General features: G+C 41.5%; 1 protein-coding gene across 1 annotated transcript in view; it reads left to right on the top strand.

The window, feature by feature from the left end:
• The window catches only part of RASGEF1B (RasGEF domain family member 1B), a 36,291-nt gene extending 25,762 nt beyond the window's left edge, over positions 1 to 10,529 (top strand). Inside the window, exons 11-14 of the mRNA XM_029944290.1 lie at positions 3,496 to 3,591; positions 4,194 to 4,317; positions 5,716 to 5,788; positions 9,131 to 10,529. Of these exons, the coding sequence (XP_029800150.1) occupies positions 3,496 to 3,591; positions 4,194 to 4,317; positions 5,716 to 5,788; positions 9,131 to 9,155 (318 nt within the window). The 3' untranslated portion in view covers positions 9,156 to 10,529. The remainder of the gene's footprint in view (positions 1 to 3,495; positions 3,592 to 4,193; positions 4,318 to 5,715; positions 5,789 to 9,130) is intronic.
• The last annotated feature ends 3,467 nt before the right edge of the window (positions 10,530 to 13,996 follow it).

The raw sequence follows: 13,996 nt of genomic DNA on the forward strand, positions 1-13,996 counted from the left end.
ATTTCTAGGTGTAAAGCTAATAATTCCTTTAGGGTATATTTACCAGGTCTCTGAATTAAGGATACTTTAAAAGGGGGGCACCTTTCAGTTGGTAGAGCGTGTGACTCTTGATCTTGGGGTCATGGATTTGAGCACTACATTTGGGGCAAAGATTACTTAAAAACCCGTATCTGTATTTTTATTAATATTTACTGTTTTATTATATTTATATTACATAAGATGTATTTATAATATAATATTTTATTATGTGTTATTTTTATTGATGTTTATTAATGTATTTATATAGTAAAAATGTACATTAAAGAGGAGAAAAGAAGAATATTTTGAAAGGAAATTAGAAAACATTGTTACTTGAAAAGTTCTCCCATTAAACTTGAGATGTCTCCCATTAAAGACATCATTGGCAAGATCTCCCAGTTGCCATAGACTTTTGTTCACTCCTCTTGGTAACCCATCATCCACCTTAGTGCCTGGAAACCCAAAGTCCTTAAAATTCTCCTGATTTTTATTATGTTAGGTTTGTTGTAGGGGCTGCAGGTATGAAGAGAACTCTTGATGAGGAAATTAAAATTGGAAGAAACCTGTGAGGCTTCTTTCTGGCATATGGGCGTGAGGAACAGAACAGTAAAGGGAGATTACTTATATTTCTATATTCTTGGAAGAATGAGTCAAACCGTTAATAGTAGATCACTGCAGCAATCCCACGTCTAGGTATTTATCCAAAGAAAATGAAAAGATCCATGCACCCCTAGATTTATTGCAGCATGATTTAGCCAAGATTATGGAAACAGCCTTGAGTAGCCCCAGATGGATGAATGGATAAAGAATTGTGGTACATATACATGATGGAATGTTATTCAGCCATATAAAAAGAATGAAATCTTGCCATTCATGACAACATAGATGAACATTCTCAAGGACACTAAGCTAAGTTAAATAAGTCAGACAGACAAATACCGGATGATCGCTCTTACATGCGAAATCTGTTTCTCTCTGTCTCTTCTCTCTGCTCTCTTTCTCTGTCTGTCTGAATATGTATTCATATGATCATCTTGCAGGCACCATGAATATAAAAATTACAGAAAGGATAGCTTCTGTGCCTCAGCCAGGGGCGCACCTGACATGAAGTCAGGAAAAGTTTAAATGTCAGTGTGAGACAGAATGATCACCACCACGTGAATCTCACTGCCCAGCACAGAGAATAGAGCACAGAGATAAAGTTCTTGCTTAAAACCTGTTACACTAAGCATTGCACCTTGATTATAACTTAGTTTTTGTTTCCCCTATGATGATATATCCTTATTGTCTGATAAGGGCATCCATACTATCTTTTCCTTTTTATGGGCCTCATTGGTTTTTTGGGAGTGCTTAACTGAGGGCAGACATATATTATTTAATTTAATCCTCACTACAACTCAGTAAGGTTGATTCCATTTTAGGTTCCATTTTAATGTGAGGAAGGACGGTTTTTTTATACCAGGGGTTGGTTCCCATTAAGGACTAGATTGTAAATATCCTAGGTTTCGTAGGCCATACAGCCTCTGTTGCAACCAGACAACTCCGATGTGGAGGCATAAAAGCAGACATAGACAATATGCAGATGAGTAGGTGGGTATGGCTGTTCTCCAGTAAAGCTGTCTGGCCACTGTGAGTTGAATTTCCTATGATTTTCATGCTCAAGAAATATTATTTTGATATTTTTCTAGCCATTTTAGAATGTAAACTGTGTGGCTTCTAGGCCATACCAAAACAGGTGCTGGGGCCGTGCTGGGCTATGGACCACCATTTCTAGACTCCTGGGTTGTGCTGCCAATGAATTGGCGGACCACATTTTAAGCTGATTCCAATGGAATCCAGAACCCAGGCTTCCCAATTAGAGGAGGTCTTTCAAAGAAGTGAGGTTCAGGTGTGCTTTTATGATTGTTACTATAGCTGTTTAGTTCTAAAATAATAGAGAATTAGCCAGTAATATTTGAAGTAGAAGGTAAGGAGGGGATCATTACTAATTCAGCTTCAAGATTTCCACAGACAATTGTAAATGATTAAAAGTATGTTCAAAGACACTGTCAAAACTGAAGATTTTACTTTGGTTATGTCAGCGACCAATGAAACAAAAATAGCCAAACCTTGCTTTTTTAAAAAAAATGACTTTATGGGGAAATCCGAATTTATCTCTAGAGGTGAAAGCTGATACTCCATATTTTTGTGCTTGAGCCCAAAGGTGTGTTTTCCAGACCTCCCATTCATTTAGGAGAGATGCACCCCATGAGTCATAAGCTTGGGGAAACTTCAAAAACCAGCTCTCGGGTAAACAACTGAGGCCCACGACCTGTGTTTGGAGCATTATTTGCATTGTGGCAGATTTAGAATCTTCAAAACTTGTTGGCGTTTGAGTAAAAGTGGAAGTTACTATGTCGGAGCTTTATTCTCTGTTTGGCATGGACTTAATAGGATTTAGGATACTTCCTTAAAGATTATTATTTTAGGTTAATTAATTAAATGCCACCTCATCAAATCAAAGATATGAGGCAGAGCAATCTTACTGGAGGAGGCTTATGGTTTTTCAAACAGACATTCTACTTTACACATTTATATTCTTCCTTCACTTGGACACATCTCACAATGTATTGTGCAAGGCACTCCTTAGGTGATTTCCCATGAGGACAGGTGCTTACTTGTTCTGTTCCATGAAGGCCAGGTTTACTCAAGAGGAAGTATGTAGCAACATTACCCAAAACCCTGAGCTCTCCCATTATCTTGAGCAATGAATGTTCATCCAAGAAGAACCTTATCTAGAATGTAGAAGTCTAAATGATCTAACAGCACAGATTGTAGCAGGGAGTTGGGGCATGCATCTTGAAATCTTGGGACCTGCAGTGACAGGCATTCTGTTAATATTTCGCTCTAACTGGGGGTGCCTGGTGGCTCAGTTGGTTGAGCGTCCTACTTCAGCTCAGGTCATGATCTCATGGTTCATGGGTTTGAGCCCCGCATCAGGCTCTGTGCTGACAGCTCAGAGCCTGGAGGCTATCTTGGGATTCTGTGCCTGCCTCTCTCTTTGACCCTCCCCTGCTCACACTGTCACTGTCTCTCTCAAAAATAAATAAAAACATTAAAAAAATATTTTTCTCTAACTAAAGGGGTTGCTAAATGAAAAGCAAGACTTCTTTTAGATCTTTTTCTCTTCGATGACGGCCAGACCTTTTAGATGTATTGTATGCTGTTGCAATGGGGAAAACTGCAGAAAGTACCTGGAGCCACCCACCTCCTACTGCCTGTTGTCTGTGCTGCATTTTGGTTATTAATAGCATTTGCATCTTAAGCAAAATTATGTAAGGGAGGAGACTGCTGTCATGGGAGGTAAACAAACACTGTATCTTCATGGTAGCCTTTTTCGTAATCTAATGAACTAATATTCATTAATTTCTCGTATTGTTTGATGAGAAGCTAAGTATTTATTTGCCCAAACAAACGAAACTCTATTGTTTTCTCTAGATTGTGATACCATTCTTCAGTCTTTTAATCAAAGACATTTATTTCCTCAATGAGGGCTGTGCCAACCGCCTTCCAAACGGCCATGTCAACTTTGAGGTAAGGATGGGCTGCACGAATCTGTACACAGAGAGGGGCGGGGCCCTCCAACATTGCATCTCAGGCCAGGCAACCTCAGCTGATTCTGAAGTTCTAGAACCACGTTTTCTCTTCCTCTGTTGTTTTGTAAGACAGTAATACTGTCTTACAAAATACTGTATTACAATACTGGGGCACCTGGGTGGCTCCGTTGGTTAAGCATCCAACTTCAGCTCAGGTCATGATCTCATGGTTCGTAGGTTCGAATCCTGAGTCGCCCTCTGTGCTGATGGCTCGGAGCCTGGAGCCTGCTTCGAATTCTGTATCTCCTTCTCTCTCTGCCCTCCCCTACTCACACTCTGTCTCTGTCTCTCAAAAATAAACAATAAAAAAATGAAATAACAATGCTGAGTAGAAGAAATTAGCTCAACATTATTATTAATTAATATCTAGAGGTACATGAGTACATTTTTACTTATTCCTCACAAATACCTATAGCGAGTTTTTATCAAACTAAGGAAATCGTATGGCTCAGTTGATTAGAAGCCAGAAGGAAACATTAAATGGAATATTCATGATTTTTGATGACCACCTTTAAATTCTTTTCTTTTATTCTTTCCTAGAAATTTTGGGAACTGGCCAAACAAGTGAATGAATTTATGACGTGGAAACAGGTGGAGTGTCCATTCGAGAGGGACCGAAAGATCCTGCAGTATCTGCTCACGGTGCCAGTCTTCAGTGAAGATGGTGCGTAAGCCTTTCAGCTGCAGCCGCCCGCGGCCTCCCAAACCCCGCAATTAGGAAATTAGGGTATAAATGCTTGGTGCCTGGCCCCTCTTACAGTAGGAGGCCTATCTCCTGACCTATTCCCCTTGAGAGCTTTATGTTGAATAGGAAACCATATGATTTATCCCTAAAATATTTGAATCAGGCACTCTCTTCACCCAGAAACAGCTTCTGTGTTTATGCATTCTTTGTAATACTGGATCTGCAGAGCTTTGGGCACAAATGGAAAGTTATTGAAGGATTCTTTTCCCTGTATTTGGACTTGCTTGATTGGAGAAAAAAGGCTTTTTTTTTTTTTTTTTTTTGTGGTGTGTTGATATTAAAAGTAATTTGAAAAAAACAAAAATAAAAAAATAGTTGCTACCTCCTGCTATTTGAAAAAGTAGTAGAAAATCTTGACCCATTAAACATTAAGGAATTTGGGGGGGCACCCGGGTGGCTTAGTCAGTTGAGCGTCTTGACTTCAGCTCAGGTCATGAGCTCATGGTTTGTGGGTTCGAGCCCCGTGTTGGGCTCTGTGCTGACAGATCAGAGCCTGCAGCCTGTTTTAAGTTCAGAGTTTCCCTCTCTTTCTGTTCCTCCCCTGCTCATGCTCTGTCTCTCTCTCAAAAACAAATAAACATAAATTTTTTTAATTAAGGAATTTGAGGCAGAAACAGTGATTGTCTATACTGAAAAAAATTAATTGGAAGAGAGTTAAAATTTATAAAAGGCTTGGGGATTTGTTCTACTGATCTTTTATATCCTAATATTCTAGAAATCAATTGTATTCTTAACAATTTCTCATAGTAGATTGATAGTGTTTGTGATATTGATTGAAGTGCATTTTGCACTAATATTACACACTCCAGAGGGAGCTTGATTGTTATTAATCTCTACAAATAGGATTAATAACACACCTTAAAATTGTTGGATGAGTTTCCTTTTGATTTACAAATAAGAAAATAGTAGAGGGGTGAAAATTTGGCCTAGAAAAATCTTTTTAGCTTCTAAAGGTTTTGTAAAAATGAAGGCACCAGGAAAGGATCCCCCCCTTCTTCATAAAGAATATAAACGTGAGCGTATGGTAGCATCATGCGGCTTGCATCTGTAGGCTGTTTTGCCTCATAAACCGTCAGTTAATTAAGTGCCTTTTTGACCTAGAGTCCCTTGGGTTTTTGGCCCGAGATGGTCAATCAAGGGCAAAGTGACATTCCTTGTTCTTAATGAAACTGTGATGCTTCTCAGTTGTAATTGGATATTTTAAAGAGTCTTGCTGTAGGGGTGGGCTCCGGTTAAACAGGAGATGGATGGGGCTGGGGGTAATGTACCAGGAGAAGGCCTCGGGGTTAATGCATTCTTACCTGTGGTTGATTGCAGCGCTCTACTTGGCTTCTTACGAGAGTGAAGGACCTGAAAATCACATAGAGAAGGACAGATGGAAGTCCCTACGGTGAGTCTCCGTGCTTCTCGTTACTGGTCTGTAGGCCATGTTGGATGTACCTGAGGAAGCCATATGCTTTTCTGTAGGAAGTCCCTCCCTGTGTGTTGTTAGTCGTTTCCGCTCCTTACCGCTTGCCCACTGAATCTTTGTGGCTCAGACTCCTCATCATTCAGTTTTAACATCATTCAGTTTTAACATCATTCAGTTTTATTGGCTTTTACTTTGTTATACTGTCACACAGTTGACTCTGCTCTCCTTTTTTTCTCCCATTATTTTATGGAGTGAGGAACTAAAATTACACCGTGGTATGCTCGAAAGAACACAGACTCTCATCCTCATCTAAAAGATAACAAGTTCAGACTATATTTCCAAATAGTTCTAACACTAAAATTTTTTATGACCTGAGATAAAAGACACCCAAGTAAGTACCAGTTAGTGGCCCAGTAAATCTGAGTGTGTTACTCTTCTTAGTGCCTGGATCTTGGTCCCCACTTCGTTTTGGGATAGAGGAAGTTGGAACTTTAAACACAATCCAGAACCTATTCAAATTATAAAAATTGTGTTAATCTATTGGTATTTTCAGACAAATGTATTTTCAAAAAGAAAAACCACAAAAAATAAAACAAAAAACAAAGAAACCCAACAAAGATGGCTAAATATATATTTTAACAATTTTAGATATTTTAATAGGTAAAATAGGCCAAGATATAGTAATCATATAATTAGAATTGCTCTATTTGTATTTTTGAGAGCCTCTGGGAACATGTGCCTTTTTGTGCCAGGGGAGATAACCATGTTCCTCTTCCTCCCAGAGTCATTTGGGAGTCATTATACTCGGTGTTGGACTAGATTTCATGAACCGGGGTGTCCAAGATATGTTTGGTTTTGTTGATTTCATTTGTTTCAAAGGAAAAGTTAGGTTTTTTTGTACCTCTCAACGAGGAGGGATGAGGTACAGACACGTTGGAAGTATTAGCCTTAGAACATGTCATGGTGATAGGTAAAGGACTGGACATGTTTTTTTTTTTATCCCAGACATAGATGTAAAGAAGGTGTGGCCAACACTTGGAATCAGGATATAACAGGCTTCCTGGGCTGGTGCTCAGTTCTACTTTCTTTCTTTAAAAAAAAAAATTTTTTTTTTTTTTTACATTTTTTTATTTTTGAGAGACAGAGCACACGTGGGGGAGGGGCAGAGAGAGAAACACAAAATCCAAAGTAGGCTCCAAGCTCTGAGCTGTCACCACAGAGCCCGACGCAGGGCTCGGACTCACAAACCATGCGATCATGACCTGAGCCAAAGTTGGACACTCAGTCGACTAAGTCACCCAGGCGCCCCCTCAGTTCTACTTTCAGTGACATTGTGGCCTGCCAGTGGCACATTTATATTAAAATTTTGTATTCCTCTGTGTTGGTATTAAAGGATATTTACTGCACTCTTCAGCGTTATTCATATATAAAACATCAGCCTCATAGTCCACATCTCCTTGGATAAAAAATGTGGGAATTACTTCTTGTTGTCCTTTGTAGGTGAACTTCGCCTTCCATGCTTCTCCTCTTTGTAATCCACCCCCCTTTTTTAAAGCATGAGGTTGATACAGCCCCTGAGTATAGTTTAGCTCTAGTTACTCTTCCTATAGATCTTTTTAAAAACTTGTAAGCAGATAAATTGACTATACATAAATGATACCTGGTGTTACCCATGAAATCCAGACACATGAAAATCCTCCAAACCTACCACATCCTCCTTTTCCAGTTGTTATTCTTCGCCGATTGATATTCTTTTATGCTCTATTCCTATTGCTTGGTGGTTAGTTTGGAGAGGTCTGTAAGTCAAAGTAGAGATCGAATTGTACAGTCTCTTTTCACATTGGTATGTACTGTACACACAGTACACAGTACCAGTTAACATTTGGTGAAAATGTGACCAAAGAATTTAGTGGAGAATTTATAAATGCAGAGTGAAGAAGAGGGTGCCCTGGACTGGTGTAAAATCAGACACAAATCCATGAATCCATCCTCAGCTGTATTCAACTCAAAAGTGTTCGGTATTCATGCTTCTGATGAGCGTTCATTGAGGGACCAGCCCCAGCACAAATAGTGTGACTGGTATACAGGGCAATATGTATGTCAGCACAGTGAAGATGTGTTCTTGGTATAAAAGACTAGTTTCCACATGAAAATTGTTTTTTTGTTTTAAGAGTATTTATTTTCAAGATGGGGGATGGGGAAGGGCAGAGAGAAAGGAGAGAGAATCCCAAGCAGGCTCAGCACTGTCAGATGTGGCGCTCGACCTCACCAACTGTGAGATCATGACTTGAGCCGAAATCAAGAGTTGGACGCCTGAGCCACCCAGCGTCCCAATATGAAAATTGGTTCTAAGGAGCCCTGAAGAACAAACTGCCCCTAGAGTCCGGGTGTAAGCCACGGACTCGGCCCTCTCCAAATCCTGTGTAATGTCAAGGCTCTGCCCCAGTGCCTCCCCCTCCCTGGCCCATATCCCCCCAGAAAGAGTCTAAAGCAATCTTCTTCTGTTCCAGAGCAAGGTGTTTTTTTGCAGTGCACTGCTTCTTATCGTTCCTACAGTGTCAGCCCCCTGAGGGCGAGCACAGGTCTTCCTTGTGTCTGCCGCAGTGCTGGCCCCTGCAGTGTTGGAGAATGACACTAGGCTATGCGGACATTGGCCGAGGCCTAGCAATCACCAAGAGGATAAAGAAGGGAGAATAGGCTCTGATCGTTTGCAGACCCCATGTGTTAAGTGGGTCCGAAGACTTAGTTATTCTAGAATGATAGTACCTACCTAAAAACTTATATGTACATTAGCTTTGAAGGCAATAAGAGAATTTCACCTACATGCTTTTCCTGCTGGCCCTCGAGCCATTCATTCAGACACATTCAGCAGTGGCAATAACAAAAATATCTCCGAGGGGAGACATCTTTCTTGTCACTTGCTATTTAAATGCCCTCAATGGACATGTAATATGAAGGTGCTTCTATTTACTGAGTAAAGCCATCTGTGAGAAGACCAGTGGAGATGCCAAAGCTTTTTTCTAATTAATGACTTCTGTTTGTCTTTTTGCTTTGTTTAAATATAAAGCCACTCAAAATAAAGATTTACCTAAAAACAAAGCTTTTGTCATCTCCATTAATAAATATTTGAAGTGACTAGCAAGTCAGTGGCACAAAAACCAGAAGGACTTCAATGCTTCATATTTTTTTTCTTGCTCTTTTTAACTACGTGTAATCAGACTTAAAGCCTGGGAAAGGTGACACTCGTATCAGGCCGGCATCTGAAACCTGACTGAAATCATCTGCTTCCCTGGTTCTCATCCTGTCTTCTTTATAACGCAGGTCCAGCCTCTTAGGCAGAGTTTAAGGAACGGGGCCCTGACTGTCACTGCTGCTGCTGCTGTTGCTTGATCGGATCGCTGAGGGGCTCGCCTTTTGTTTTCTGGCATCCAGTTCTCCAAAAAAACAAAAAACAAAAAACCCCACCACACACCCGCGCTAAGTCCCCGTGAGCAAGCTCACTCAAGAGGAGAGGGGAACTTGTTTCCCGCAGCTGACAGATTGACTCGGATTTTGTGAGAGACTGAAATGTTCACTGAAGACACTTGAGAAAGAATCCTCTACAGATCCCAGCTCTGCACATGATTCATCTTCTGGAATTTCCATGTGAATCACAGCTCTGCACCTGGATGGAGCTTTCTTTTGTGTGTGTGTGTTTTTTATTTGGTCGAACATTTGCTGCTAATGGGACTTGCCCAGCTGAGCACTGGCTCTGAGAAAGCCCATGTTTCTTTGTTAACTTAAATGAAAAAGGGAGAGGAGGGAGGGGAGAGAACCTTCCATGTGGATCCCCACTTCAGCCCCCTGGTATCGCCAGGAAGGGTAAGACTGGTTGAATGCTGACTCTGGACTTTGTTTCCCCTTCGTGTGTGCTGTGTTTTGAATTCCTCTCCTCCCTCTTCCTGCAAGGTTTTGAGTTGGCTGCTGGTTAGCAAACTCCTTTTTACCCATATAAGTTATTTAATATAATGAAGCTCAACACTGTGGTAGGAAAATAGCCACTAGGAAAAAAAAAAAAAGCAGAGTTTGTCATTGGACTGCTTAATGTTCTCGAAGGACTTTGTTTTCTCTGCCCTTCTGAGCTGTTTACAACTGACCACTGTGTTTTACCTATGTGTTTTGCAGTAGTTTTTTGTTACTTAGTTTTCCATCATGCCAATTTTGTTCTCCTCTTGTGAATTTAAACGATCTGACTTTAAGGGTCTTGGAAAAACCCACAGCCTAATTACAATTTAATTTTTTGAGCAGACTGATTTTTCATTACGTTTTTGGAGTCTGTCGGTGACTAAACGTGAACAAAGAATAAATTGGAAAAGTGACCGGCCCCCCTCCCCTCACGGCAGCAGTGAACACAAGCAAATGGAAAACATCTTGCCCGTTACCCACAGGTTGATCTAGTTGTGAAGTAGTTCACCTTGTTAAACATCTCAGTAAGTGTGTAGTTGCTCTGCAAACAGCCATTATATGTATTTACTCTAGGAGAAACTGTAGAGTAGTAAACCGCGCTAATGAGCAAAACAAAACATCGTGTTCAAAACAGAGATGTATTTGAGAACTTCATGACGTGGTTTCAAAAAAACAGAGCATGTACATGTATGCTGCACGCCGTCTCTGCGGACCGGAGCCGTCTTCAGGCTGTCCCTTTACGACCATCAATATACTTTACACTCTGCGGCCAGGACTCGTGGTGTCTCTCTTTTCTTTTATGGAAGGGACTGTGGGGGGGGGGGTGGGGGACTGCTCTCGAAGGAGTTCAGCTCCAGTGACCGGCTAGCAGTGCGTCCGTCCTTGAGAAGGTTGCCTTTAGTAGGAGTATGTACATGGACATTTGCTTTCTATACTGGATCAGAGTAAGCATTTAATGAACAGCACTTGCCAGGCACTTTGCAAGTGTTGACCATGGATCAGTATCCCCCCTTTTTGGTGCATATTAGTAATAATAATAATAATAATCTGTCTAGGGCCACACAGCTAAGAGGCCCAAAGGTTTGAACAAGGACCTCTTTTTTTTATGTTTGTTTATTTTTGACAGTGTGTGAGCAGGAAGGGGCAGGGAGAGAGGGAGACACAGAATCCAAAGCAGGCTCCAGGCTCTGAGCTGTCAGCACAGAGCCTGACGTGGGGCTTGAACTCATGGACCTTGAGATTATGAGCTGAGACACCCAGGTGCCCCTGAACGAGGCCTTCTGATTCAGAGGCCAAGCTTTAAACATGCTGCCCAGGGTTCTCCACCTTCAGTCTATCCTCTCAAACTTGCAAAGAGCACAGGGATCTTGGTTAGGTGGAGATTTGGATTTGGAGGTCAGGTAGGGCCCACTGATACTAAAGCTATTGGTCCTGGAATCTGCCTAGAGTAGCAAGCACCCCACAGTATGCTGCCTTGCCTGAGGAACGCTCCTGCCTGGACTCCAGGCCCCTGTGGTGGTTGCCATGACAGCAATGATGTCTATCTCTCAGCTGTCTACCCCCAGGGCCGGCTACCTATGGGCTGCTGGCCGGGTCTGCCGGGTCTGCCTGTTTTGCAGGGCCCACAAGGTAACAATGGTTGAAAAACATCAAAAGAAAAATATTTTATGATACGTGAAAATTATATAAAACTTAAATTTCCATGTCCGTGAATAGAGTGGGACACAGCCACCTGCATCTAGTCATGTATTTTCTTGCGGCTGCTTTCTGCCGTAGTGTTTTATAGTTGTGGCAGAGCCTGGGTGGCCCACAAAGCCTTGAATATTTACTTTCTGGCCCTTTCCGGAAAGTTTGCTGACTGACCGCTGCTCTAAAGTGGTCATTTTGAGCATTACATAAATGAGTTTGCAAAAATGCTATCAGGTCTCTTATTATAGCATTAGATACATAAATGTGGCTGCTTAAAAAATTTTACTAAAGTGGTACTAGGCTTACGGAATGTGATTCTAAGGCTATTTAAAACCTTTTCACGGAAAGCATTCCCATTCTCACACAAATCCTCTTGTCTTAGTATCTGGATAAACCTGGGGTTTAAGCTGTGTACCTGAGTCATCTGTGGAGATCATTTACTAGTCTCCTCTTCGTGCTGTGTGAGTAGTTGGACTCCCCAGCGGGTGATAGATCCATGTATGACTTACGTGATTGGATGGAAGCCTGGGTAAACACTGCGCAAACAGCGCCAGGCCTTGTCAGTGCGTAGATTTCAATTCACAGGTAATCTGCCCAGGCACGCCGGACATTCTGGAGGGAGCCTTAGAACAACCTGGATCTGGTAGGGAAAGAAGAATGTGCCTTTCTCTACGTGAAGTGTCCCTTGCGTTTGTGGTTAAAACTTGAGCTCCTCAGGGGTGGCTTGTGCCTTTCACCTAACAAAGAACATCATTGGACATGATTGTCTTGCCTTTGATGTTGAAGGTTTTCAGCTTCACCTCTCTGCTTGGCCTGTGTCTGGCACCCCTGCCCACTTCCTTACCCGGCTTGTACTTTTCTCCTAGCATGCTTCTTTCTGTGCTTTTCTTTTTCTAACTGCTGCCTGTATGGCCCCGGCACTTTGCATCTGCGGAAAGCACAGCCTATCATTGGAAGCTGCGTTGCTAAACTAAATAGGAATGTTGTACTGTAGATTATTAACATCTTCTACCTTTTGCTGGGGTACATTTTATTGACTCTGTGACCTGTCTCAAGAGACAGTGCCTGCCTCTATTCCAAACATATCTCACTATCCCGATGGAGAGTGCACAACTGGGGGTAATCTTTTGGAGCCAAGGGTTCAAAGAAATTCCTAAATTCATTTCCGGGTGGGGGGGAGGGGGAATGTGGTTAGTTACCGGGAAACTACTAACTAAACACATAGAACTCAAAGATATTCTGATAACAACTCTGTCAGCTTTATCCTTAAGACATTTTTTCTTACTTTTTTTTTTTTTAAGATTTTAAGTAATCTCTATACCCAACCTGGGTCTTGAACTTACAACCCCAAGATCAAGAGTTGTATGCTCTTAAGATTGGACCCCCAACCTTAAGACATTTTAAAAGGAAAGATGTTTGCCAGAAAACTGAGGCACTTCTCGGATTGAGTCAAGCCACAGTATTTTTTCTGGATTTAAATGATCAGATAAGTTGCTCAGTTTTCTGCTTTGTGTAATCAAGATCACCAACTCCACTAAATGCTGACAAAAGACATGGCGGAGTTTGAGGTTCATGTATCTAAACCTAACAGGTTAGGGACCTAACATTCAAAACGAGCAAACAAGGCTTGCCCCATGCAAATAGATCGCTGCCCTAGTTCTGTATTAAAAATCAACTCCTTCTGAGGCACCTGGGTGGCTTAGTCGGTTAAGTGTCTGACTTCAGCTCAGGACATGATCTCGCTGTTTGTGGGTTCGAGCCCCACATTGGGCTCTGTGCTGACAGTGCGGAGTCTGGAGCCTGCTTCGGATTCTGTGTCTCCTTCTATCTCTGCCTCTTTCCTGCTTGCACTCTGCCTCTCTTTCAAGAATAAACATTAAAATAATTTTAAAAAAGAAAAAGAAAAAAATGAATTCCTTCTAAAGGGTATATGTATCTGCTTTTTTTTTTTTTTAACTTAATGCAATAAGGAAATTGCCAGGTTGCTAATTCCCTTTATAGGGCTAGCAGGCTTCAACATGCTTAATTCCCACTCTGAAAGCCTAGAACCCTGCTTCATTTCTCTACAAGCTGATCTAATAAGAGAAGAAACATGCAAATGTGTATGATCACATTCAGGACAGTATGAGGCATCTGTCTCAATATCGTTAACGGTACATACGTACATACGTACACAATCCAACATTTTAGGATTTCTAGGCAATGTTTCTTTCATAGGTCATAATTTAGGGAATTAAAGAGGAAAAAGGGAATGGTTATTTCTTAAAATCAAGAAGAAAATTATGTACTTCTTGACGGGTGCCAAGCCCGTGGGTTTTCTACCATGAAACAAAGTGTGCATTCTTCCCCCTTTTCCACCTACGCCACTTGGAGAAAATGATAGCATGAAATCATCTTTCTCTGGGTGAATTACTGTGGGAAAGCAGGTTCAGCAGAGTATATTGTCAACCGGGTTGAAACATGGCAGTTGGAGGACCGTGGGCACTGTTAGGTTTCTTGCAAAGCAATTATGAATTCTTGTGAGGGCAGGCGAGCCGTGTGGGGAGTTAATGG

The sequence above is a fragment of the Suricata suricatta genome, chromosome 1, assembly GCF_006229205.1.
Source record: "Suricata suricatta isolate VVHF042 chromosome 1, meerkat_22Aug2017_6uvM2_HiC, whole genome shotgun sequence".
NCBI lineage: Eukaryota > Metazoa > Chordata > Mammalia > Carnivora > Herpestidae > Suricata > Suricata suricatta.